This window comes from Rhinolophus hipposideros (assembly GCF_964194185.1).
Source record: "Rhinolophus hipposideros genome assembly, chromosome: 10".
NCBI lineage: Eukaryota > Metazoa > Chordata > Mammalia > Chiroptera > Rhinolophidae > Rhinolophus > Rhinolophus hipposideros.
Genome location: NC_138056.1, coordinates 82,828,883 through 82,856,214, shown reverse-complemented (window position 1 = coordinate 82,856,214; position 27,332 = coordinate 82,828,883). Strand labels below are relative to the sequence as shown.

The following is a 27,332-nucleotide window of genomic DNA, read 5'->3' as shown; positions in this document are numbered from 1 at the left end:
TTGTTGAGTGTGTGTATTCTTAAATATTTAATATTACCTATGGTCACATATATCACACACACACATATATTCAAGCCAGGAAGGAAACCTTCAGCAAGCTGGGGGGCCTGAGCCGACCCCCCCTTAGAGCTTCCTTTCCTGAGAATCTACCACAACGACACTGACTCGAAAATCCCAGGGCCGGACTCGGGCTTCTTTCTCCCAACTATGCCCGAGTCTACCGCTAGGTTAGCTACGCCGGACGTGCTACGCACGCATGCACTTCTCCCGGATTGTTTTGTCAATCCGGGGACCTGCGCTCTCCCTCCACAGTCCCCAACAGCCCCCGTTTCCCAAAGATCTATTCCTTCTGTGCAAGGTGAGTGATGGAGAATTGCAACGTGTGATTTTCCGGCCGGATGCACTCGGTGTATCGGGCAGGGGAACCTCCAAGGGAGATTCTCCAGTAGTCGGTCTGACACAGCGATCGCTATAAACATTCCTAATAAAGGTGTACGGCAAGCTAGACCTGCCCCACTGGAGCCCGAGCCCCCACGCGCCGGGAGCCCGGGAGAGCACTTCTTCCTAGATCCCCGAGAAGCGCAAATGAATTTTAAGATACACATATTTGCATACGCCCCTCCCCTTGGCCCCGCCCCTAGGTGGCGCGGGCGCGCCGCCGAACGCCAGCGCCAGAGGGCGGGGTGGGAGAGGGGGGCGAGTCCTCGGAGAGCCGGGTTGGGCTGGCGGCGCTGTGATTGGTCTGTCAGGACTCCGCCTCCAGCGCATGTCATTAGCATCTCATTAGTTGTCCGCACGGGCTCCGGAGGACGCCACCGCCGCCAGTCTGAGGCAGGTGCCCGACATGGCGAGTGCAGTGTTGCCGAGCGGGTCCCAGTGTGCGGCGGCGGCAGCGGTGGCGGCGGCGGCGGCGCCTCCCGGGCTCCGACTCCGGCTTCTGCTGTTGCTCCTCTCCACCGCGGCACTGATCCCCACAGGTAGGTGTGGGCACCAGCCGGCTAGCCCCCTAAATCTCCTAAGGCACCCCAGCGGCCGTAGCCATGGAGGGGGGAAACGTTTCCATGACAACCTTCCCCCACTTCCTAAATCCGAAGCGGAGGGAGTGTCGAGAGGAAACTCAGGGCTGAGATGGAAGGAGCCGAGGCGATCGGTAATCCCCTTCTTTGCCCAGCTCTATGTGAATTAGTAGGGATGGCTGCACCCCGCACCTTTCTCCCGGCTTGGCGCGGAGTGGAGTGAGAATGGGGGGCCCAAGGGCTGGAGAATATGGGGGCAGGGGGTCAATCGCAGGCACCCTCCGAACCGTCCAGACCCTCCCAAACTCGCCGTTGACCCCGTAACTTGCAGGTCCTCGCGTCTCCCAGGGCTGCTCCCACCTTTCCCGCGGGCCCCCCAGTTCTCCATCCCCGAAGCCTCCCATGGCTGACTAGCGGCCGCCTACAGCGTGATTCCTCGCTGGTCCACAGGACATCCCTAGACTTGTCTGATGGCTCCTGCTCTCCCTGCGCTCAGCCTCCCTTTCCTGTCCCCCGAACTGCGCGCCCCTCTGCTCCCTCCCGTCGGACCGCGGCCCCTCCGCCTGGCTGCAGGTCTCCTTGGCCGGGCTCCAGGCAGGGAAAGTTCCCTCGGCCCGGCCGCGCGGGGAGCGGTTGCTGTCGCTGCCTCTGCGGGAAGGAGCCGGGAGCTGGCAGCCGGCAGCCTGCCTACCCCACGGCGTCCTCCGCCGCTAGTGGGGACACCGGATTTCCAGGCTGCCGGTCCTTTCGGCAGCCCGGGGGTAGTGGAGGGACGTTCGCGGCCTCTGCGGGCCTCCGGGCGCCCTCCGTGTGCCGCGCTGTCTTGGGAATTTGGCCAGGGGCGGCTCTGCACGCCCGGCGCCTTCCCCGAAGACACCGAGCACTGGGCAGGAACACGCTGTGTCGCTGCCGGTGTTCCGGGCGCGTTGGCGCGGTCGGGAAAGAAGAGGGCAGTGTTTGCTTTTGCTAACAAAAGGGAGCCGGAGCTCTTCCCCAGCGGAGAGGCCGGCGGTGCTGCACCCTGCCTGGGGTTCCCGCCACCTCCGAGCTCAGCGACGGCGCGGTGTCCCCATGCCTCTGGGCCCCTGCAGCGGGCGCGGGGCGGGAAGCCGAGAGCGAGAGGCACGGGGCCACGGGGGAGGGGAAAGGTGCAGGAGGGAATGCAGCAAGGCTCGGCGCCTGCAAAGCCCCTCCTTGCAGCTCCGGAGCAGCAGGACCCGCGAGCAACAAGTGGCGGAGGACAGCGAGAGCTCAGCCCCCACCTGCAGAGCCCCCGGCCCGGGCGGGCGCAGGGCTGGGGCCACCGTGCCGCTCCCGGGCGCCCCTCAGCTTGGGCTGTGCCTTTTGTTTACACGCTAGAGGACACACAGTTACGTAAACACCGCAGGAGACACGCTGTAGGAAATGGGGATGTCTGGGGGGGATGCTAGCTTTGGATTTGGGGAATGCCGGGTTGATTGCTTGCCCCAAAACAGGCTGGCAAAGGAGCTTGGCTTGGGGAACATATTGAAGACGTATAGGGGTGGGGATCTGGCAGCAGCTTCAGTTCAGAGCTGAGGATTTTTTCTTCCATGCCACGGTCTGTCTCCGGATGTTGTTTATGTGTTTTTCCTCTGTGAATTCTTAATTTATGAGTTACGAGATAATTGGGTTTAAATGATGCCGATGTGGTTACAACTTCATTTCGGGTTATGTTTCTGACTGTATGGGTTCAATAAAATGTCCCTGAAAGAGATCCCTCGTGCTACTGCATTGTAAAAAGCGCCAGTGTCAGTTAAACGTGAGCGTGAGTAAAGGCTCGGTAACTGGCGCATAATAGAGGCAACAATAGACTTGTATTGGCTGCAAAAAAAAAAAAAAAAGAGAGAGAGAGAGAGAGGAGGGGAGCACAGATCGGGAATATTGCCTTTCGACTAAAAATGGGAGCCGTGCAATGCCTCTTGGCAGCAGAGTAGGATTAGATTATACCTCCTCTTTCAACCCTGTTCATTGAAGACACCTGATAGTAGCCACAGTACTACGGTATATTTGTAACTATCGCTCAGTATGAAGTTGCCTTCCCAGCGAGGGATATATGCTGACTTAGAAAGGAGCTGTCTGGAACTCAACCGTGCATGTCAAAGCTACAAGAAAATTCTGTTGCCGGTTACCATGGAAGCAGCTTCTTGCTCTTGTGTACATCCCTGTTTGTACTGGTTATCAGATTGTGTTCAAATTAGGAAGTAATTGGGTTTGATTTGTAGTGAGGGGATGAGATGATTTTCTTTAAATATTTTTTTCTCTTAATGCATTGTGTGTGTGTGTGTGTGCGCGCGCGTGTGTGCGTGCGCGCGTGTGATCAGTTTGAGAAGGGGCCTTGGTCTAGCCCCAGGCCCTAGACCACCAGGTGAGCACTGGAGGACTTTCCTTCCTTACTCCTCTGAGTTGAAGCTTTCTCAGAGGCCTCCAGTTCCCAGTCGCCGGCTTAGAGAAACCTGTGGGAGCTGCCTTCTCACTTCATTAGGCTTGTTTCATTTACATGCTTGCTGGGATAGTGATCTAGGGCCATTGAGCAGTAGGTTCTGGTTCTGTCTTCCCCTGTAACTGAATCCATCCATCCCCTAGAGAAAAATCTCTCAGCCCTCCTGTGGTGTTTGGATGAAATGGATGTTAATGAAATGCAGCTAAGATGGGGTTTTCTAAGCTCACTCCCATGTAAATCATGTCTGTTACGTGTTAGGTGCATGCATGATGTTTCTGATCCCGAGTCTGCCAGTGGTGGGTCACCTTCCGCTTACCTTTTTCAGCATTACAGAGGATGGCTGATGGGTGGGGGTTTGTGGTGGTGCTGGAAAGCTCGGTGGCTGAGTTTTGTCTGTCTTGGCCTGTTGGGGCTTGAGTACCAGGGGATAGGGACTTTACAAAAGTACCTCCCTGCTATTGTTGCCTTTCCTTGCAATCAAATTGAATAACCGCAGGAGGGACTTGCACATGTCTGTGATAGCTTTGATAAAATATCCCTCATTAATGCCACTTTATATTTACAGTGTGTCACTAGAGACGCACAAGGCTTCATTTAGTGACTTGTGTGACAAGACAAGCTTGCATTATTTGCCTGGGACATTTTGGAGGAACAAGAGACCCATTGAGCAATCTTTTGAAATGAACAAATACGGAAAAAGGGGAATAAAAGAGGAGGCAGTTCTCTGGAACAAAGAGCTTTATTCATATGGATGTTGTACATGCTTTATCCAGTTTTCCCTAATGGCCCTCCTGGTAAAGGGGAGTAGGACCTGGGAGAAGCCAGTAAGCAGGACACTTTTGCTTCCTCTCTCACTTCCTGACTTCATATTCTTATCTGAGTTGGTCCTCAACTCCCTGACTGCTCATCTCCTTCCACTCCCTCTAAAACTCTAGAAGGTAACAGGTGCCTAGGTGTAAAAGGGGTGTTTTGAAGTCCTTTCTCCTAGCTCTGAATTTCAACAGAAGAAAATTCTAGCTACCTGTCGAGATTGATGGTCATTGGAGGATATATTGGTTGAAGGGAAAGAGATGTCATTTTTTTATGACGTGTCAAGAAGTGGTTGATAGTGAATGTCAGATTGGTAAGATATCTTGTAATTATAAACATTAGCCTGGCTATTTATTTCAAAGAAATGCTGTAAAAACTAAAATCCAAAGTTTTCATTGTTGTTAATGATGCTTTTGGAGTTTTTAGTGTCTTTTGCACACTCGGTACATTTTGGCCCCATGCGTAAGTAAAATATTATTTCTTGGCCTATATTGCTAATGATGTTTAGGCTTTCAAAAATTGATAATATTGTTGTGAATATAAACTGTCTCATTCTGTGGGTTTCTGTATGTGATATTTTAATGCCTAATCAGCCACTTAGAATTTACATTTTAAAAATGGTTTTGTGTGTGTGTGTGTGTGTGTGTGTGTGTATTTAACAAAAGGCCCATTTTTATGTCGCTGAATGTCTTAAATTGGGCCACACTAATCAATGCTATGATTTGAATGGAAATTTACCAGCATATGAAGAAAATTTAAAAGAAATAAATCCAAAGGACTCAAATGCTATATCTCTTTCTTGGGAAGAATCGTAGTGACCATTATGCTGGGCATTTTAAACTGAAAATCCAGCACAGAAAGGAGAAATCACACAGCGACATCTGTTGCAGAATTGAAAATTTGCTACTTTGAATTGGAAGCAATTAGTCCCATATAAGCACCTATCAGTTACTGTGTGTGTAAGTATATGCATGTGTGTACTCTTACAAATATGTATGTATATGCACACAGAGACACACAATGCAATGTTCATGTTCCCATTTAAAAAGTATTTAAAAGAAAACGTACCATTTTAGCACCCAAGCTCTTTTTCTTAATATACCTTTTGAGGAATTAGAAATTCTTATGATCATGGAATTTTTGAAAGGGGAAGGATATTAGAAATCATGTGGTGTAACCCCCGTTATTTTGCAGTGAGGCAGCCGAAGCCAGAGAAGGAGGGACCTTACTTACCTGAACTGAAGCGAAGTTAGCTGTGCATTCTAGATGGGGAGCAGGTCCAGGACCCTTGATGTCCAGCCAGTGAACCTTCTGTCCCACCTCCCAGCAGGGATGCCCTGTGAGGGATATGGATCATGGGTAGACAAGATCTTGGCTAGAAATAGTTTGTATTCTGAAGGCAGCAAGATTAATTGTTGTTCTAGGTAATAAACCCATGGATCAGAGGAGTGACCTCTTGGAAAAAAGGACCTGTTCTTGGTAAGGTTGTCTTTGGTGTTGACAAATGATTCTGAAACCTCTGGACTTTATTTGGCAGCCACAACATGAATATCGTCCAAAGCACCTTCATAGGTGAGAGCTCCGGATTTGTGTTGCTGTAATAAGTCAAGTGCATGAAAACTACGTTTCAGAAGCCTCAGCTTTAGAGTTTTAAGCTTTTGACTTGCTCTTTGCAGGACCAATATTAACAGTAGAACAATTTCCACATAACTAAGGAAAAAAGGGAAGGGTCCTGAAGTCAAGAACAAGAACACATCTTGATTTTCTTACCAGGTCCTCATCCCCTTTCATTAAGCACAGAAAAAGCTGAGTATAATTTGTTTCTTTTTAAAGAAAAAAATTATTTTATTTTTGCAAGATGACTATTATTTTACATTGATTATATTTTCTTTATTTTTCCATTTTGTGAAAAATTTTCAAATATATACAAAAGCAGAACGAATGCCTTAATTGACCCTGTGTATAAATCACCCAGTTCAGTAATTATCCACCCCTGGTCAGTGCATGCTCTGTATCCTCTGCATCCACCCCTTCCCAGGTTATTTCAGACAAATCCTGGACATCCTATCATTTTTTCTGTAATTTACTTTAGAACGAATCTCTGTAAGATACAGTACCCTCCCCCCGCATTCTCATCACAGTATCACTAGTTGAACATATACATCTTCTCAACTGGTGTACAGAATTTTTGCCCCTAGCCTTGCTTTACTGAGGAAGTGAAAGAGTGAAAGCTTGTTACGATGGGTAAAAAGCAGAGGCAGAAACCAGAGAAGGCAGAGCATGATTAGTGCCTGCACTGAGCAGACCTTTTCGTGCGGTTTGGTTTATTTTGAGCAGGGTTTTGTTTGGACTGGATAAGATGAGTTTTATTGTTGTGTAAATATGGTTGTGTAAATATGCAGTAATTGTAGCTAATCCTTCAACTGTGGCGTGGTATGGAAAGCACCCATGATGAGATTGACCATTTCCAGTTGTTCTGCTAAGGAATACGCTCCATCTGAGGACTTCTGTAGGAAAGGCAATTTTAGATTGATGGCTGTGAGATAGATACCTCATATATATTTATCTCTAAATGCCTCCATGGTATATAAATGCCTTTGCATTTTTTGAATATAGGACTTAAAGGAAAAAAATTCCTTTCCCCATTTTTAACTGGCTTGGTGCTAATTTCAGCCTATGTTCTGTAACTGAAGTGACCACAAAATGCCTTCTGTGCTGTGGGAAACCCGTACAACAAGTTGTAAGTAGTTCGGCCTTATTTTTGTAGGGTAGGGTCACAGGATAGGGAGAGAAAAGGTTGCTATTTTTATATCTCAATATTTGCTCCTCTGATTTAAAATATGAATTTATAATTTTAGCTAGAAATGTTGAAATGCTTCAGTGTTAATTTCTGAACTTCTTTGTTTTTTTGGAAAATAGGTTGGTTCCATTTTCTAAGGTCCTGAAATGTGAGGTCGTGTGTGTGTGTGTGTGTTAAGAGGTTCTTTCTCAAATATATTTGATGTGGACTATAAATCTGAAGCATTTGGTTTTTTGGTTTCCAGCCAAACAAGGAATTACACATGAGATGATTTTGAGGGATCTGAGCAGCCCTGGCCAGGTAAAAACCCGCTTCCTGCGCCCCTCTTCTGAGCTGGCCACAGAACAGGAAAAGCACAAAGGAATGCCTACATTCACTGTTTGGGGAGCGCCACCAAAATCGAATAAACAGCCTTTGTTTGGAAACCATCAATGAAGCAAGGAACCCACTGGAATGTTTGTAATTACAAGTGGCACCTCCTTGTTTAAATTTCAGAAGCCACAGTTTCTTTTTCAGAGATTTAAATTGAAGGCTCTAGCCAACAGCTGCTGTTGTGGTTAATGGGCAGTTTCTCTTTGAAGATCTTCCAGTGCTGGTTTTCAAAAGCTTTAGTACAGTTGGCCTTGAGCTAGGGTTCGAAGAAAAGGAGATGGAGGTATTTGTATACATGCACAGCAAAAGTGATGTGTGGCCGTTATTATTACTCAAAAGAGAAACTTGTCCGGAAGCTTGAGAGAAAGCAGGCACTAAGAAAATCTGTTATGACTGACAGGTATCTTGAATCTCTCAAGAGTTGTGGGGTGGGGAACATTTTTCTTTCAGTAGATGTTTTACTGGAATATAGTCATTTGACCCAACATTTTGATCTAGATATTTCAGAAATGTTAAATAGGCATGAAATGAAAGAGCTGTGATAGATATTGAAATGCTACTCAGTGTTTGAAGTTGATATTCCAGTGATATGGACTTTTTAAAATGCCTAGAATAAGTATCTTGCTCTTGGCAGTCTTCCTTGATAAGGTAGTCACTCTAATTCCTCTTCAGCTATCCAACACTGGACTGCAGGATCAAGTTGGAATTAAGTTATGAGGTCCCTGAGGGGGCAGGGAGGAATCTGCCTAGAGACAAAGGGTTCACCTGCCCCATATCTCCCCTTGTCGGTACCATATCTCCACTTGGCCTGGGTTAACCTAAAAGTTAACATGTCAAAATGAACCTTTCGTCTTTTCTGTCATAGGTGTCAACTTTTCTCAAAATCAACATTATTGTATATGACACCATTGTCATCCTGGTCTCTAAGGCCCCTAAATTTGGAGTCTTTTTTCCCCTTCTTAGCTTTCACTCTTGCACTGAAATAAAATGGGCTGATTGTTTCTCTGACATTCTCTGGAAGCCTCATCGTCCTCCCTCTCCAAACCATGTTTTACTAGCAGAAGCTGCCTAGCCAATTCCGTTGACCCAAGCTTCTGCCAGTCAGAATATATTTCTACCTACCACAATTCTAATTCTTTTCTGGACAGGATCACGACCTGTCCCTTTCAGAAAAACCTAATCTCAAATTCTTGCTTTTTGCATGAGATTCAAAATCCACACTGTTTTGTCTTTAGGTTGTTCTTTCCTCAGTCTCTCTCTCACTCCCTCTCTAATTGCCCTCATTTCTTATTTTCAGCCAAATCCTGATGGGACTGGAAGACTGATGATTCTCCATTGAAACAGAGGAAGAAAGTGGTTCCACTGATCAGGCTTCAGCTGGTTGCCTTTGCATAAAACTCTCTTATCTGTTTTTCTCTTAACTGTTTTGGTTTATAGATATAGGACAGCTGATTCTCCTTGCCTGCCTTGAGAATAAACATCTTCCTTTCGCATCTTTCAGTTTAATGAAATATCTAAAATATACCTCAACATCTACATTTCTTTTTCTGCTTTGCAGGTGTATACAGGAGTTTGTTTCTTCACAGTAAGACAAAGTGTGTGGATAGTATGGCCATTGTTTTCATGAAAATTTAAAACTTTGGAATGCTGAAAGTGTATTGCACCTATTTGGTGGTCCATGTTTAAATAAGGGCAAATTACAGGCTGGCAAAGTAAGACTTTTACTCAAAAAGGTAAGCCCTTTAGGAGTAGGAAGACTTCAGAAGGACAGAGTTATAGGGACTCATCTGGAGCAGCTGACTTGCATAAGTGAGATCAGCCCCGGTGAAGATGATCCAAAATATACCGCCCTAGAAGACTGTTCATTGCTCGTGTTTTGTATGTCTAGTTGCTAACAAGTACCTATCTGGGGAGCCAGCAGGGAAGTATGCAAAAACCCAGGCCTTTATTAGCAAGCGTTTTCAAATAGTTTGGACTTTGGGAGCAGTGCTTCCTAACTAAACACAGTCTTCGCCAGCATCATAGCTGATCAAATTTTAGTTGATAACAGAGTGGGTGAATTGTCACTAGCTTAGGAAAAAAATGAAACCTTTGTTTCTCAGTCTAACTGCTGAATTTGTTATCTTAAGGATCGTTTGAAAGCCTTTATCCGGTAATGATATCTGCCGCAGTTCTTCCCTTATCCTTGTCTGGCATCCTTCCTCTGCAGAGTTCAGTTTTTGATAGTAGAAGGTTATGTAGCACGATAATTCAGTGAAAGGAAAACTTGATTATCATGGAGTATTTTGGGACATTCTTGGAGAAAAGGTTGTATGTCAAAATGCGGTATGTATTTATTTGGTTCTTTGCTGAATGTGCCTGTGGTTTAAGCCAAGCCACCCAGACCTTACAACAAGTCATCCACTTGATTCTCTCTTCTGCATAGGAAAGGAACATTGTTTCATCGCTCTTGCAGAAACCCTTACTTACACAATGAAAACTTCAAATATAGGGAGAGAAAAACCCAAGTTAATTTAGTATTAAATTACTGCTCAAATGGTTTTATCTCTTCAAAGGTTCAAGTAGAGATTAGCTTAAGTGACACTGAACTTCACTTTTTCTTGTGTATCTCTTGTGAGCGCAACGTCATAGTGAAGAGTACTGTTTCCTTTCTTTTAGTTTGGTTAATAATCACATGAATGTTAGTTGCTGTTCCCTTCCTTTTTCTAATGCAAATCTCTCTATCTCTGGGCAAGGTTGGCCAGCAGAATACCCAGTTTAGGTTACAGAATGGTAAAACCTAGCGCTTTACTCATGAGTTAGATACAGCAAAAACAACCTACCTTACAGTGTTATAGTACATATGGCTTTTATGAAAACAGACGCTACTTGGTAATAGGCGTTCTGTTTCTGGCTGCTGCCACTACTTATTCCCTCACATGTTTGGGAACACTGAAAAATACTATGCTGAAAGGGTTAATGCAAGATGAACTTAACTGTCTCTAAGGTGAAACTGAAGAACAACCTGGAGTTCAATGTTTTTTGGAAGTAAATGGAATCATCCAGTACCCTGGAGAAACTGACAGTGATTATACTCTCAAATTTCTGGACCTTTTAACATAGGGAGGACTATTATTTTACCTAATCTCCTATATTTTATATACTATATTTAAATAAAGAACTTGTGTTTCTGTAGCTAACCCATAAGGCACTTGGTAGAAAAAATGAGGATTTGAAAATGATTTTTAAATTGAGTATCTGCTTTTATATCAGGCACTATGTTAGGTGCATTCGTAGTTGGGTTGGTTGATCCCTGTTTTCCAGAAGATTACAGTCTACCGGGGGTGCCAAAAAAATGTATACAAGTGGACACATTTGGTCAGTGTTCAAGCAGTAGTTTGCCATTATCAGAAGTGTCTGGATGCTGATGGGAATCACGTTGAGCACCTCTTGTAATTGCAGAAGTGAAACGTGACTTGTATTCATCTTTTGTTATCGGTATGTATGGTGTATTACAATTTTAAAACAGTTTTGCATTCTTAAAATGTGTATACATATTTTTGGCACCTTCTGTATTTTCTTTTTCAACTTTTATTTTGAAAAATTTGAAAACCACAGGATAGTCGAAAGAAAAACACAACGAATGCTTGTAGATTTCTTCCCTAATTTCAACTTAACATTTTGCCCATTTGCTTTATCTCTAGCTGTCTCCATAAAATTTACATAAATAATTTTTTGTCTGAACCCTGTGAAAACAAGTTGCAGGCATAGTGAGTGACACTTCACCCTTGAATACTTCAGCTCTTAACTCCTGAGAATAAGGGCATTTACCTTACACAACCTCAGTACCATTATTACATTTAAGAAATTTAACATTGATTCAGTAATATCTAATATCTAGTCCATACTGAAATTTCCATAGTTGTCCCATTAATATTCTTTATGTTTCTTTGTCCCCCTTGATCTAGAATCCATCAGCTCACACATTGGATTTGGTTTTCATGTCTCTCTCTTTCTTAAGCTAGACCTGTTCCCCTGCTCCCCATCTTTTCTTTTAAGGTGGTTTGTTGTTGTTTTTTATAGGAGGAGGATTGTCTGTAATGGTGTTGACATTTTGATGAGTTCAGACCTGCTGTTTTACAGAATGTCCCACAGTTCTACAGATTGTTTGATTGTTTCCTCTTAGTTTGATTTGGATTACAATCCTAGGCAAGAACACTGTATACCTGATGTTGCTACCTTCTTATAGCATCACATTAAAAGGGACGTAATACCAGTTTGTTCTATTATTGGTGATGGTAAGTTTGATCCCTAGATTAACAATATAAATTTAGTTACTTATTTTACATGGATTTACAGATTTCTCTGTTTACGTTCCTTTGTAATTAATACGTAATTTGTGGGATATTTTGAGACTGAAGATCCTATTCTCTAACAACACTTTCACCTAGTATTTTTAGCAGCATCGATAAACTTTGTCTGAATCAAATACTACATTGGTGGTTAGAAAATTGTGATTTTTCTAATTCTATTATTCCCCTGCATTGGGTGTGGCATTCTTGCATACAAAAGAGCTTGTCTTTCCTTCAAAAAAAAATCACAATGGACTGCTGGATTAAAAAACATTTCAGTGTGCTGTATTTCATTACCGTCAAATTTCACCAATGGGAACCCAAAATTTCACCAATGGGAACCCCTTTAGTCCGTATCCTTTTGATGTATCTCTATTAATTTTTGTGTACTTTGTTATTTTGTGTCACAAGAAGTTGTCTAAGCTCACCTAATATTTTTCCTGTCCCAGCCCTGGAATCAGCCATTTCTAGAAGATGTCCTTGTTACTTTTAGTGGGAGCGTGCTACTTAGATACCAAAGAGGTGTGCTCATTGCTACTGATTTGTCGTTTCAGGAGACAGAACTAGAATGGATATATATAGATATAGATACTTACATACCTATATCTATTTCTATAATTTAACATTTATTACAAATAAATTTATTTTTATATAAATTTATATATTTTTTATTTACATTTATTCATTTAACTCATGAGTTCATATTGATGCCTTCAGTCTAACACCGCAAGGTTCTTTTTCTCCTTCTCTCATGCCTTATTTGTTTCTTTATTCTCCCATAGTGAGAACCTGGTTTCCCAGCCACACCAATGTCTTATAATTAATACAGAATAGTTTGGAATTACTCCATCAAGACCACTGTAGACAACAAATCTACCACACAAAGCTCAAGATTTTTTGCCTTTTTTTGGCCTATTTATTATTATTTTTAAATTACTTATTTATTTTTTTCCAGTTACAGTTGGCATTCAATATTATTTTATATTAGTTTCAGGTATACAACATAGTGGTTAGACATTTACATAATTTATGCAGTGATCCCCCGATTAGTACCCACCTGGTACTATTAATACCCACCTGGACCTATACAGAAGGTGCCCCCAAAATGTATATACATTTTAAAAAAGGAAAACTGTATTAAAATTGTAACTCAATATACACTGATAACAAAAGATGAATACAAGTCATGTTTGACTTCTGCAATTACAAGAGGTGCTCAAAGTGGTTACCATCAGTGTCCAGACACTTCTGATTATGGTGAACTACTGCTTGAGCAACGTTGACCAGTGTCCAGTTGTATACATTTTTTTGGCAACCCCCCCCCCACTATTTCTTCCAGATTGTCCAATTTGTTGGTATATACTGTATTTTGCTGTGTATAATGCGCAGCCATGTTTTGGCCCAAACATTTAGGGAAAGTCATCTTGTTTTAATTTTTTAATTCACATTTTTATTTGTTTACATTTAGGTACTGTTTTTTGTATTATAAAGGAATTTTAGCATTGATTTTGTTTTAGCATATTATTGTACAAGAACTTTTTATGTAACAAATAATTACAAAACACAAAAACACAGATACAAGGTGCAAGAAATTTTATGTATCGGTAACAAATTTATGATATTAACTCATCGTAGAAGGCCAAGAACTTTGTTGTTGCAAGTTCGTCATAAGTTCAACAAAACCGATTGTAGTATTCCTGGGTATTATTTTGTATACGGATATCGTTATTGATTTGTAGAGTTAACTCATGAGCATAAGTAAAAGAACTAAAAACATTTATATAGGTACTGAATTAGAACTACGTACCCATGTATAATGTGCATCCTTATTTTTCCCTCACAAATTTGGGCAAAAAAGTACACATTATACGTGGCAAAATACGATAATTGTTCATAATATTTTCTTATAAACTTTTGTATTTTTGTGGTGTCAGTTGTCACTTCTGATTTTATTTATTTCAGTCCTCTCTTTTTTTCTTGATGAATCTGGTTAAAGATTTATCAATTTAGTTTATCTTTTGAAAGAACCAGTTCTTGGTTTCGTTGATCTTTTGTAGTTTTTTAGACTCTCTTTTGTTTATTTCTGCTCTGTTCTTTAATAGTTCCTTCACTCACTTTGGGCTTTGTTTGCTGTTCTTTTTCTAGATCCTTTAAGTATAAGGTTAGATTGTTGAGATTTTTTTTCTTGTTTCTTGGGGTAAGTCAGTATTGCTATGAATTTTCCTCTTAGTACTGTTTTTGCTGTGTCCCATAGATTTTTGTCGTGTTTTCATTTTCATTTGTCTCAGTGTATCTTTTGGTTTCTTCCTGTGTCTCATTATTAACCCATTCACTGTTCAATAGCTTGTTGTTTAGCCTCCATGTATTTGTGTGTTTTTTAGTTTTTTCCTTGTATTTGATTTCTAGTTTCATGCCATTGAAATGTGGTCAGAGAAGATGCTTGATATGAATTTAATTTTCTTAGATTTATTGAGACTTTTTGGTGGCCTAACATGTGGTCTATCTTGGACAGTGTTTCATATGCATTTGAAAAGAATGTATGTTTTGCTGCTTTGGGGGTGAAATGCTCTAAAAATATCAGTTAAGTCCATTTGGTCTAGTGTGTCATTTAAGGCCTCTGTTTCCTCATTGATTTTCTGTCTGGAAGAACTGTCCATTGGTGTCAGTGGGTTGTTGAAGTCCACTATTATGATGGTACTAGGGTTCATCTCTCCCTTTCTATCCGTCAGTATTTGCCTTACAAATTTAGGTGCTCCTATGTTAGATACATAGACGTTTAATGGGGTATATCCTCTTGTTGAATTGATCCTTTTGTCATTATGTAATGTCTCTATTTGTCTCCAGTTTTAGCCTTTATTTTAAAGTCTATTTTGTCTGGTATAAGTAGTGCTGTCCCAGCTGTTTTTCTTCATTTCCATTCACACGAAATATTTTTTCCATCCCTTTACTTTCAGGCTGTGTGTGTCTTTTGATCTGAAGTGGGTCTCTTGTATATGTCATATGTGTGTGTCTTGTTTTTTAATATGCTCAGCTTCAGCTACCCTATGTCTTTTTTTTTTTTTTTTCTAATTGGGGAATATTTGGGAATAGTGTGTTTCTCCAGGGCCCATCAGCTCCAAGTCGTTGTCCTTCAATCTAGTTGTGGAGGGCGCAGCTCAGCTACAAGTCCTGTGGTCGTTTTCAGTCTTTAGTTGCAGGGGGCGCAGCCCACTATCCCATGCGGGAATTGAACCAGCAACCTTGTTGAGAGCTTGTGCTCTAACCAACTGAGCGATCCAGCCACCTTCTGGTAGCTCATCTTCAATCTCGTTGTGGAGGGTGCAGCTCATTGGCCCATATGGGAATCGAACCGGCAATCCTGTTATTTAGAGCTTGGGCTCTGACCAACTGAGCCATCCAGCCACCCGACCTTATGTCTTTTGATTGGAGCATTTCATCCATTTATATTTTAAGTGATTAGTGGTAGATACATAGTTATTTTCATTTTATTATTCATATTTATGTTGTTGTTTTTCCTTCTTTTTCAATAAGTCCCTTTAATATTTTTTGTAAAACTGGTTTGGTGGTGATTAATTTCGTTAGCATTTTCTTGTCTGGAAAGTTCTTTAGTCCTCCAATTTTAAATGATAGACTTGCTGGGTAGAATAGTCTTGGTTGTAGATCCTTGCTTGTCATTACTTTGAATACTTTGTGCCAATCCCTCTGGCTTGCAAAGTTTCTGTTGAGAAATCATCTGACAATTTTATGGGAGCTCCCTTGTAAGTAACTAGTTGCCTCTCTCTTGCTGATTTTAGGATTCTCTCTGTCTTAACCTTTGTGATTTTAATTATGATGTGTTTTGGTTTGGGCCTGTTTGGGTTCATCTTGTTTGGGACTCTCTGCACTTCCTGGACTTGTATGTCTATTTTCTTTCTCAGGTTAGCAAAATGTTCAGTCACTATTTCTTCAAATAATTCCTCAGTCCCTTGCTTTCTCTCATCTCCTTCTGGTACCCCTATGATGTGAATGTTGTTACGCTGGATGTTGTCTTAGCAGTCTCTTAAAATATCCTCATTTTTTAACATTCTTTTTCCTTTTTGGTCTTTCGATTGGGTGGTTTCTGCCACCTTGTCTTCCAAATCACTGATTCAATCCTTGATTCATCTAGTCTACTAGTGATTCCTTTTAATGTATTCTTCATTTCATTTATTCTTCATTTATGACTGTTTCTTTTTTTTAAAAATTCTGTGTTCCTTTTTATGCTTACTATCGTTTTGTTGAAGTTTTCACTAAGTTCATGTATCCTTTACTAAGTTTATTGAGCATTTTCATAGCCAGTGTTTTGAACTCTCTATCTGATTGGTTGCTTGCCTTCATTGCGTTTAGTTCTTTTTCTGGAGTTTTCTCCTGTTCTTTCATTTGGGATATATTTCTTTGATTCCTCATTTTGCCTGCCTCTCTCTGTTTGTCTCTATGTATTAGGTAGATCTGTTATATTTCCAAATCTTGGCTGGGTGGCCTTATGTAGTAGGTGCTCCATGGGGCCCAGTGGCGGCCTCCCTGATTTTTCTAGGTTTTCCAGGAGTGTCCCTTATGTGGGTTGATTGCTATCAGTGCATCAGTGGGTAGGATTTACCCTGAGGCTGACTGGCTGTGGCATTTGGCCATTTCCACAGCATATGGGCTGTTGTATGGGGGAGCTTACCCTGTGGAGTGAAATTCGCCCCAGCATGCTCTGGGACCTTCTGAGATCACTCTTTGGGTGGTGCTCTGCTGAAGTTGACCTTCAGGTATGTTGGTTCTTGTTCTTCTTGGGAGCTGCTCTGGCACAGGTACAGGTCAGCCACTGCCTGTGACTGGCCAAGGACTACATGGTAGGAACTACAAAGTAATCCACGGTTGGTCACTCCCCGTGCTGGAACTGCAGGAGTGTGGGTGAGGCAATGATGCGAACTGAGGATTCCTGCCACCAGTACCGGGTGTTGGGTAGCTTTACAAAAAGCCAGGACATCCTGAGACCTGTTGTTGCCTCCAGGCTCCCCTAAGGGCTCATCTGCTGATAGAGCCTTGTGTGGTTCGTGAGGTGCGTAAAGCAAGGTATCAGGGAGTTACCAAGGTGGGATGAGTGGATTCACTAGGTGAACGTAGATTTTGCTTTGGTTGCTGAATTTGGAGCTACTCAGCACAATTCTCAGCGCACACTAAGGCCAGCTGCTGCCTGCTTAGGGCCCACTAACCCCGGAGAGTTGTCCAAAAAAGAGTGCAACGTGTGTCGGCCTGGCTGCTGACTGCAAAGTGCCTCGGGTTTGCGTGTGTTGGCTGGTGTGGGGTCCCAGGGTCATCAGGGTGTAGTGAGCAGAGTTCACCAGGCTAATGCAGATTCAGATTTAGCTGTGTGAGGGAGGGCTCAACGGAGGAATGATGGAGCCTGACTCTGACTACACAGAAGGTTCTACACTGGGAAAATGGCTGCTTTCCCTCCAGTCCTCACTGTGAATCTATACAACTCAGTCTTTCCCCGTATCTCTCTGACATCTCCAGAGTCACTGTCCCTCTGCTGGAGCCCAGGCCAAGTGCCTGTGAGTGAGTGAGTATGTGTGTGGGCCCTTTAAGAGGACATTTGGGTGTTTTTGCAGCCTTCTGTTTCACCCAGGTCAGAATCCCCATTGTTTTTCCCAGCCATATGTTGTGAGGGCTCCTCTTCCCGGCACTGGAACTTTAGGCTGCGGAAACCGGTGTGGGTCATGGGTCCCTTGCTCCTCCAGGTTGGACCTCTGCGGCCTATATAACCCTCCTGATTCTGAACCATCACATGCAAGTGCAGGGCTGGCCTGTTACGGAGCTCAAACCCTCCACCGGTCTCCATGTGGCTTCTTATTTATATCCTTAGTTACAGGGTTACTGTTCAACTAGAGTTCAGATAGTTCTCCGGGTTGACTATTCTATAATTTAGTTTTAAGTGTGATGTGGTCACCAGGGAAGGCAAGCACAGTGTTTATCTGATTCACCACCATCTTGGATCCTCCTCATACTTCCTTTTTTTGCCTATTTTAAATAGATCCCACTGAGGGTAGACAGAATACTGTGTTCATAAGTCCACAAATATCCGGCTCAAAAATCAAAACTGTATAAAGACGTCTTGGTTCTTGTACTTTCTGGCTCAGTCCCATCCACCCTCCTATAATAGCCAATTGTATTCCTTTCTCATACATCATTTTTATTTGTCGTTTTGAAAAAATAATAGGTACTGTTGTTTCTTGTTTTTCATACTTTCCACAAGATGTGTTAATATTTGCCTATACTCTGTCTTCTTATTCGAGAAATCCTGGTTTCTCCTATTTATGTTGATGATTTGCCCCCATTTGGTTTTCTTTTTTTTTTTTTTTACTGCCGTCATATTTCTTTCATTTCTTCATTCTGTGGTAATAGTTCTATTTGGGCAGTTGGAAGAATTCTGTATCTGTTTTTTCATTTAACTCAGCAAATTACTTGCAAGAAAATAGGGACTACTCCTTTCCATATAATGCAGTGTGTGTCTCTAATGTTTAAGAACTATACCTTATTTTGCTTCTCATCAGTCATATTTTACCCTCTCTACATCCGCTAAACTGTCAAATCTGTGGTCAAGCCCCAATGACCTAATTCTTCCCACCTTTTAAAAAAATTGTGGTGTACTCATTTACTGTAAAGTACACAGCCTTTTGCATCTAGACCTCAGACCATGTTCTGAAACTGCCTATTGGACATTTCAATCTAGATGTCCCACAGTTATCTCAAATAATATTAATGACAAAATAATAACTATCATTTATTTAGTATGTTCATTCATGATCTCATTTAATCCCCACTGTCATCCTATGAGTAGTTCCCTGTCTTGCTTCATTTTACAGATGAGGAAGCTGAGAGGATGATAGGTCCCTTGTCCAAGAAGCACAAATAATAAGGGGCAGAACCAGGTCTATCTTCAAAACCCATAGTTTTAAACACTTAAATATATTGTCCTAAAATTCAAGGTATCTAAAACTGAACTTAACATCTTTTCTCCCCAAATATCCCTCTATCCTTTATTTATTATTATTATCCTTTATTATTATTATTATTATCTATTACCATTTATTACCATTGACCCAATGAATATTTATTTTTACCATTTATTACCATTATTTATTACCATTTGTTATCATTGACCCAATAAATAAATCTGGGGGACATCTAAGAGTCCTTCCTCCTTCACTATCCTTTACCCCACTATTAGTTGTTCAGTCCTATCTGTCTCTTGCATTCACTCCTATCTGTTTCACCACCACTTAGTTTCCTCATTCTCATTTATAGATGATGAAAAGCAGATTTAAACTGATATTACAGGCCCTTAATTGGTCCATTTACCTCTAGTTTCATCCCTTGTAATGCATCCTTAACACTGCTTCTAGATAGATGTGTCTAAAATACATATTAGATTGTCACTTTGTTGTTTAAATCTATGTGTTTTCTTGGCACCTTAAAGATGAAGCCTGCACTCTTTCATCAGGGCCTGTATTGCCTTTCATCACCTGACTTTTGTCTTCCTCTGAAGCTCAGCTTTGCCAGCTGTATACCATGATCTTGCTTTAGGTGCTACACAAGCGTGTTCTTTACTCAAGTAAACGTGTCCTAGATATGTCATGCTCTCTCAGGCCTCTCTGCTTTTTATATGTTATCACCTCCTCCTGAAACACTTTTATCTATATGACTGATTCCTACATATCCTTTGAGATCTAACTCAAGTACCAGTTCCTCAAAGAAATCTCCATGACCTTTCAGTTTGGTTAGGTGCCTTTTCTTTGTGCCCTTCTGTACTTTTCCTGACTTTTCTTCTTCCTTCTTGTCAAGCACGCTTCTCCGAATTGCCTTGAGTTCCTTGTGTATTTCACCTGAATACCTGTGTATTTCATGTTTCTTCAACTTGTTTCTACCAACAGAAATGTCTCACACTCTGGTCTTCCATGACAGCATGTTTAAAGACCCAAGTCTAGTGTTTCTTTTTCAAATATTACATGATTTCCATACTGAATATAATGTTTTCCTCTCAACTTCCGTTACAGTTTCTCTAGCCATTCAATGACATTTAATACCTTCTTAATACGTGTTGACATTTGCCCATGGATATATGTCTCCTAGCCTTTCTACAGGAGGGAGTATTTTTTACTCATCTTTCTTTCCATAACAGCATGGAGCACAATACCATACACATAGTATGTGCTCGATAAACATTTGTTCAAGCAATGAATGAAATGGAAATTAGATACCCCTTGCCATTACATCATTTCTAGCCCTTTCAGCATAAATATGAGCAGAGAACACTGATGTTAATTCAGTCATGAAAACCAGTATCAAAACTCATGGTTGTTATTCACTCATTGTTTTCTTGTTATACAATCTGATTTCCAATGTGTAAATATCTTACCTTTTCTCATTTGTTATGAATACTGGTGGTTGGGGTATAGAATTTGCACTAGGGCTTTGTGTTATGAATGCTATGAATTTAATTTGTTGGTTGTCTCTTTATCAGCTTTTAAACTATAATTCTTAGTAGAAGTTTTTTGTTCTCTCATAATAGATGAAGAGCTATCAACATGCCTCAGGTTTTCATGGCCTGAAGGGCTGACTTCTAGTGTGTTTGTTCATACTTGGTTGTTGGGTAATTGTTAGATTTAGACTGCCGGCCCAGATAAGAGAACCTCTTTTCATTTATTTAATCGCTCAATAGTTCTAGGATGGCTGGACTTTGAGTCATAGCTAAGGCCATGTTAGCACTTAAGAGTTGAAGCAACAAACTAAGAAACTTATCTCTGAAGTCATCTGTTCCTCTTCACCTCAGTTTTCCTCAGAGGCTTTTCTTAAAACTAAGATATATTCTCAGGGAGAGACATGGTGAGCATAGGGAAATTTAAACCTCCAGGTAACAGTTTTCCTGTATGATAATAAAGATATGTGTGGAGTCAGGGGCTAGAGGATCAAAAAATAGATCACAGTAGTCGGATCAAACATGAGAAATGGCTTGTTGCCGTGTTTTAAAAAAATGAGATGGGTAAGGCAGTCTGTTTTATGGAGCTGTTTCCACTATTTGTGTGACTGTGTAGTTGGTGCTAAATAAGATTATGGCAAATTTAAGCTTACAAAGTTAATGGCCTACTACTGATCTAGTTTTAAACAAAGATTTTCTGTTGGTCTTACATGGAACATGAGAGAGATTTTATATGCAGGCAGAGGGTGAGAGTTTGCTAACATTACCTTTTAATTTAGGAGAAGTTTGGAGATTGTTCTTTCCTGTGAATGAATATAGAGGTGGAACCCACTCTAACCAGAGTTTATTGCTATAATATTTTTAAATTGCATTAGTGACACTGATATATCTGTGACCTTGTAAAGGCATATTTGAAGGGAGAAGGAGCCAGCCTTTTTTCTCTCTGTCCTAAGTGATGTCTGCTCAATAACTCTAACTTCCTGACAGTACTGGGAGGGGTAGGAGGGCCTATGGTGACTTGTTTCTTATGGCCTATTCCTACAGGGTTATTCCTATCCATTTTTAGACTTCTTTTTTCTCTGCCTAAGGCATACATCCAGCCTAGACTGTTTGGCGTTTTAAATGCTTTGAATTGTGGGAAATTGTAGCACTTTATCAAAGCTTCCCTTGTAGCTATATAGCTCTGTATTGTCTTAGGCTACATAGCTTGCATTTCTTAGGCATTGTGTATGGATTATGGCAATTAGTTGAGGTTTTGAATGGAATGACACATCTTCCATGTGCCATCTTCCCTTAGCTGGTGGACATTTTTTCAAGGATTGCCTTCTTAAGAAATCCTTCAAGTTAGACGCATTAAAAAAACCTTTCTTTTTACTGTAAATCTTGGTAAACATATCTTTATCAGCATGACCTACTGTCAAGTAAATGATTTGATAGCGATATTCAAGAAAAATTGTGTCTTTGAAATACAAATTTTGTCAGTGTGTTTATAGTATGTGATTGGTATTCCTCAAGAAAAGAAGAGATTAGTTAATCAATTTCTTATAGAATTAGGAGGGTAATGTTTCAAGCATACTATTTAAAAACAATTGCTTCTAGGTTCTGTTGGCAGGATTGCTTATTTTTATTCTGGTCATTTGCATGAAAACAAGTTGATGATTTTTAAAATAACCACTCCATTCAGTTTTCTTTTCCTTTTAAAATGTTATTCATCAAGTATTATGTTCCATTCATGCAGTAGCATGAATCAGGCCTAGAAAGTTAGAATTTCAGGCTAAAGTAGTAGCAGAATTTTTCTTCACCTTTTTAAAACCAAAAATCTCTCCCATTTTCATATCACTTTATCTGTGTTCACATCTCTTTATCCTTGTTTCATAAGATGAGTGCATACAGAGTTATACTTTAATAGAATATTTTTAAGGTTTTAGGATTTTTTAAAGATGAGGTCATCACCTTAAAGATTTTGACCTGAATTTTTCATGAATTTTTCAGGTTACAAAGGAGCAAGAAAAGGATAGACTTAAAAAAAGATGAATACTCGTATGTAATCTATTAATACTTATAATGGAAAAACTGATAAGAGTTAAATTCATTTTATAACATGTATCTGGTGATAGTTCCCAAAGCATTCTACCATTTTAACAAGAGAAGACCCACGTTTACTACATATTGGGTCTCCATAAGATCTCCTTGGAAAAAAGTGTTTAACCCTTTTGAAAAAGGTTTGAAAACCAAAGGCCTAAACAGAACGAGTCCTTCAGGTTCAAAACAAGGATGGAGAGAATGATGTCCCGTGTATGAACTCATATTAGGGCTGAGGTCAAAGCCACAGGCAGTAACAAGGAATGCTCAGTTGCCTAGTCTTTCCTCTCTTTACATTCTCCTTTGGGGTCCCTGAAGGTATGACTGTGGCCACAGTAAAGACCTGGCTAAGGAGCTGAGATCCTGTCATCTCTGTCTTTCCATCAGAGGGATATAAAGGAGGGAGCAAAAATGGAGTTGGAGTGTGTAGAAGGCTTTTTATGTAAACGAAGTCTTGAAAACATGGGGAAGATTTCCACAGAGAAATGATGAAAGGACATCATTCCAGATCGAGGGAGAAAGAAAACTAAAATGGCGAATGAGAGCGGATTACCAAAAGACAGCTGGGGTTCTGATTGTGGAAAAACTTGGAATACCAATTTTAGATTTAATTTAAGAGGTCATTGGGAACTATTGAAGAGATTTTTGAATAGTGAAGTAACATCAATCAGATTGGTGCTTTAGGAATGTGAAACTGAGAATGGTTTGTGATTAGATTAGAAATGAGAGATTGGTTAGGGGTATAAATAGTTTAAATAACTAGGACAGTGGAAGAACAATGGAGGTATAATTGATTGGATGTGGTGGCTGACTGGCAATTGAGAATAGCAATTGAGAACCAATAAAAACTGGAAATGAAGGTGTGCTTTGATTTTGAACGCAAGTGGCTTAGGAGAATGGTTATTCCAATGAACAGAAATAAAAATGTCATATGGTGGGTTTAGTGAGGGAAGACAATGAGCTTGGTTTTGGATATGTTAAACATGAGCTATCATTAGAACATAGTGGAAATACTTAGAAGGTCATTTGGAATGTGGTGCTAGATAGAGGTTGGGAGAGAAGTTAGGAGTAGCGCTGGAAATGAGATTTGAAGTCATCTGTAAACAGTTGATAGCTGAATTTCTACATTATGCACTGATTCAGTCATTTGTTTGATACACCTGTATTGAAATGCCCAATGTATGCCAAACATTGTCTTAGGTGCTTGGAGATGAGAGTATGAGAGGTCCAGAAGCGATGGTGCATAGAGGTAGAACCTTAAGGAAGGTGTATTTTTAAGGGACAAGATAAGGAACTCTGATGGACACCAGGAAGGAAGAGTCAGAGGACTGGGGATTAAAATGGAAGAAGTGGGGAGTAGTAGATGGAAGATAGGCAGGGTAGATGTGTAATGGGATGGAAATCTGTTAACTAAATTGCTGAAGAGGCAGGAAGTGGGAAGGATCCTCTTTGAAGTGAATGAACTCTAGGGAGAGGTTACATAAGAATGAAATTAGATAACAGCCAGTCACATAGGTAGGATGTGGCAACGCTGGGGCCAGATTCCAGATTTTTGTACTGGAATGTACTACAATGAGTCCAGTTCTCATTGTAGTATACCAGTACACCAAATTGTGCCTTTACCACGGTATAGGGAACTGTGGAAAACCTTTTTTCAGCCAATCCATATTATTTAAAATGTTTAGTTAAGATTCTTGAGGTTGTGGTGTTGAATACAGAGCAAATGAATGAACCTCTCAGCGGTCCCTCTATTTCATGTAGTGAATGCCAACTTTGGCAGGCTGAAGCGTGGAGGGAGGATGGATGGAAGCTGGTTTTCTAGAAGTGTGCTTCTTTAATATCTCCTACCAGAGAACAAAAACAAATCCTAGTGTAGCATAGGGAGCACTTTCAGGATGGCAGGAAGAATCTAGGTCAATGTACTAGCAACTCCTATTCTTTAGGTGGATGAATGATTGCCACCCTGGTTTTCAACACGCTGTGCAAAGTCCGGAAAGATTGTGCGTGGTTTCTTAGCGAATATTAGTCAGCAGGGGGTCACGAATTAAATTGATGTGTGGGAGCATTTTAATTCACAGTTGAGTAGTGAGAGTGTAGCTCAGGCCTAACATGGCAACCTACTGAGCTGTGGTCTGCATTTCCTTAACTCTTCCATGTGAAAGATACATCCTTGTGGAATTTTTTCATATTACCTTTAGGACATTATTGGTCTTCTCCTGTAGGTAGCATGATCAGAAAGTAGCTCAGTTTAGCAGTGGAGCTCTGAAACTCGAGCTGGCTAGTCTAGCATCTTTAGCATCTTTTTGTCTACCCACGCCTGTCCAGTGCTGTTCAATAGAAATATCTGTGGTGGTGGAAATATTTCCATATCTGTGCTGTCCAATATGGTAGTTAGTAGTCTCGTGTGATTATGGAGCACTAGAAATGTGGCTAGTGCAACTGAGGAGCTGAATTTTTAATTTTATTTATTTTTAATCATTTAAAATTTAAACAGACACATATGACTGGTAGCTACCCTATTGGGTGGCATAGCTCTAGACTAAAAGGTAAGATGTCAAATTCTCATGCTCATCAGTAGCATTAACTGGTGAGAGGAAGTTGGAAGAGGGGTTGGGTTTAGGGTATTGACATTCATTCCAAATTCAGTAGATTTGTATTGAATCTGGGACTCAGCTATTGTGGGTACCCAAATTGTGCATTTCTCTCTACTTTTCATGTCTAAAACCTTCTGGGATATCTTAATTGTCCTTTCTTCACTTGAAGAATTATCCCTTTTGGCCTTAGAGGGGTATAGCTCATCCAGTGCACAGATTAATAGCTCTAGCTCTGTCCTTAGAAAGCTAAATCTTGAAGGTTACTGTTACATGACTGTAGTGCCATACGCCAATTCACACTGTTATCTATTTTTGTGTGTGTGATGCTGAAAGTGAGTGAAATCTGAAAAAAACATTATTCATTTTAAATAGTTTTGACTGCCAGGTTAATGTGACTCTTAAGCAGAGCTTCATGAGGTCTGGCCATCGTAACTGCTTTTAACTTGATTTAAAGTTCTTAAACATTCTGAATTGCTTCACCTAATCTTTTTATACTGAATGTACAATTTTCAGGCTCTTTTTTATTTTCAAATCCATAACTGACAGCTGCTCAACACCTCATTCAAATACTTTTAAGAGTTTTAGAGAAAAGTTGAGACAGACTGGATTTACTGACATCAGTTGGATTGAGATATTATGGATTTAAAGATAGAGAATGAGAAAGGAAAGTATGAAATAATTATTGCATGTTCACTACTCACCCAATGACAGTGATTTGAAGTCTAATAACTAACAACAGAGAGAAAGCAAAAGGAGACTTGAATTAACTTTCAAAACTTAACATAAGAAATGATTATTCCATTTGAAAACAAGTTTTATGTGTGGTCCCATTTGTTTTATTACACTTTAAACAATGTTGATAAACCTTTTCTTGAAGTAGCCTATAGATCTATGAAACTGTAAGCTCCTCGAAGGAGCTAATTCTTTATGGGAATCTGTGATGTCTAGTACACAGCAAATGTTTTGAAAAGAAATTCACCACGTTATAAGAGAAACCAGGTCATAATGTATTCCACCTCTACGTCTCATGACAAATGAAACTACCCTGTGACTCAGCTCAAGAAGGCTCTGTGCTGAAGTGTAGTGAATCCAGGGTAACTTCAGGGTGTAGTGTTTGTCCAAGAGTAAAAATTAATGTAATTATAAATTTTGTCCTCAGCCTTTTAATTCCTTTTGAATAAATGCTGTATGCATCTCTCCTTCTCCCTCTCCCTCTCCCTCTCCCTCTCCCTCTCCCTCTCCCTCTCCCTCTCCCTCTCCCTCTCCCTGTTTGTGAGTAAGTCTGTCACCCACTATGTTCTTGACATTGTGGTAAGTACTAGATTTACAAAGATGAATTATATAGGGTCTCGTCCCTCTAGGGACTTGTATTTTAGATTCTTGTGGGGGAGATAGAAAAAACAACTACAATGCTATGTGCCAAAAACTGTAATAGGCATAGCTTGGGAGCGCTGCAGAAGCATAGACAAGAATTATCTAACTCTGTATGGAGACTTTGAGTCAGGAAAGACTTTCAGGAGATCCCTTGAGTTGGGTCTTGAAAGATAGGTATTAGGAGATAGCCATGCAGATGGCATTAGGAGTTTGTCCAGGTAGAGAGATAATATGTGGACAGATATGGAAGCATAAGAAATGTGGGGAATTCTGGGAATTGCAAATCATTTGGCATGGCTGAAGGAAAAGCCTTTGTAGGAGCAGAAAAAGGTGAAGCTGAAGAAGGTACACGGGAGTCAGATCATGAAGGACAAAAAAAGAAGAATTTGGGCTTTATCCCATGAAGAGTGTTGTGGGGGATGGGTGGAGAATCAGATTGGCTGTATGGAATAGATTGGGAGAATTAGAGACTACCGATAGGAGAACAGTTAGGGAGTAGCTGTGGAAGACTAGCCAAGACGGTGATGAGTATCTTGACTAAGACATTTGCTATGCAATTTGGGAGGAAGTTGGTTTCAAGATGCATTTGAGGATAGAATTTCATGACTGAAGGTGAGCATGAGAAGAGGAGGACTTTAGGTTAATTAATGGTCAAGTTCTGGGTTAACTACCTAGGTGGGTGATAGGTTCAGTAACCGAGAGAGGGAGTTTAGAAGGTGGACACTATTAGGCATTAAGGCTTTGCGGAAGTTGCGGCACATCCAAGAGGAGATATCTTGCAGCCCCCCACAGCACTTGTTTGGAGCCATGGTCATGGATGAGATCTCCTAAGAATGTATACATTGAGTAAGAAAAGAAGAGCTTAGGACAGAACTTAAGGGTACATCAACAATTACAGGTAGGTAGAAGAAGAAAAACCAGTGAAAGGAATGAAGAAGGAACTGTCAGAGATTTGGAGGAACCTGAGAAAAAGCCTTTTTGTCTTGAGATCCAAGAAAGCAGAGCATTCT

The 27,332-nt window shown here is 40.9% G+C and overlaps 1 protein-coding gene across 6 annotated transcripts in view; it reads left to right on the top strand.

Moving 5' to 3' along the window:
* Window positions 1-801: 801 nt before the first annotated feature.
* The window catches only part of CADM1 (cell adhesion molecule 1), a 323,545-nt gene continuing 297,014 nt past the window's right edge, over window positions 802-27,332 (top strand). For 4 of the 6 annotated variants that reach the window (XM_081061889.1, XM_081061890.1, XM_081061893.1 and 1 more), the window contains exon 1: window positions 830-977. In XM_081061889.1, coding sequence (XP_080918015.1) covers window positions 845-977 — 133 coding nt within the window. In that variant the 5' untranslated portion in view covers window positions 830-844. Of the gene's footprint in view, window positions 978-27,332 lie in introns of all 6 variants that reach the window. The other 2 variants (XM_081061892.1, XM_081061894.1) reach the window with 2 other exon arrangements.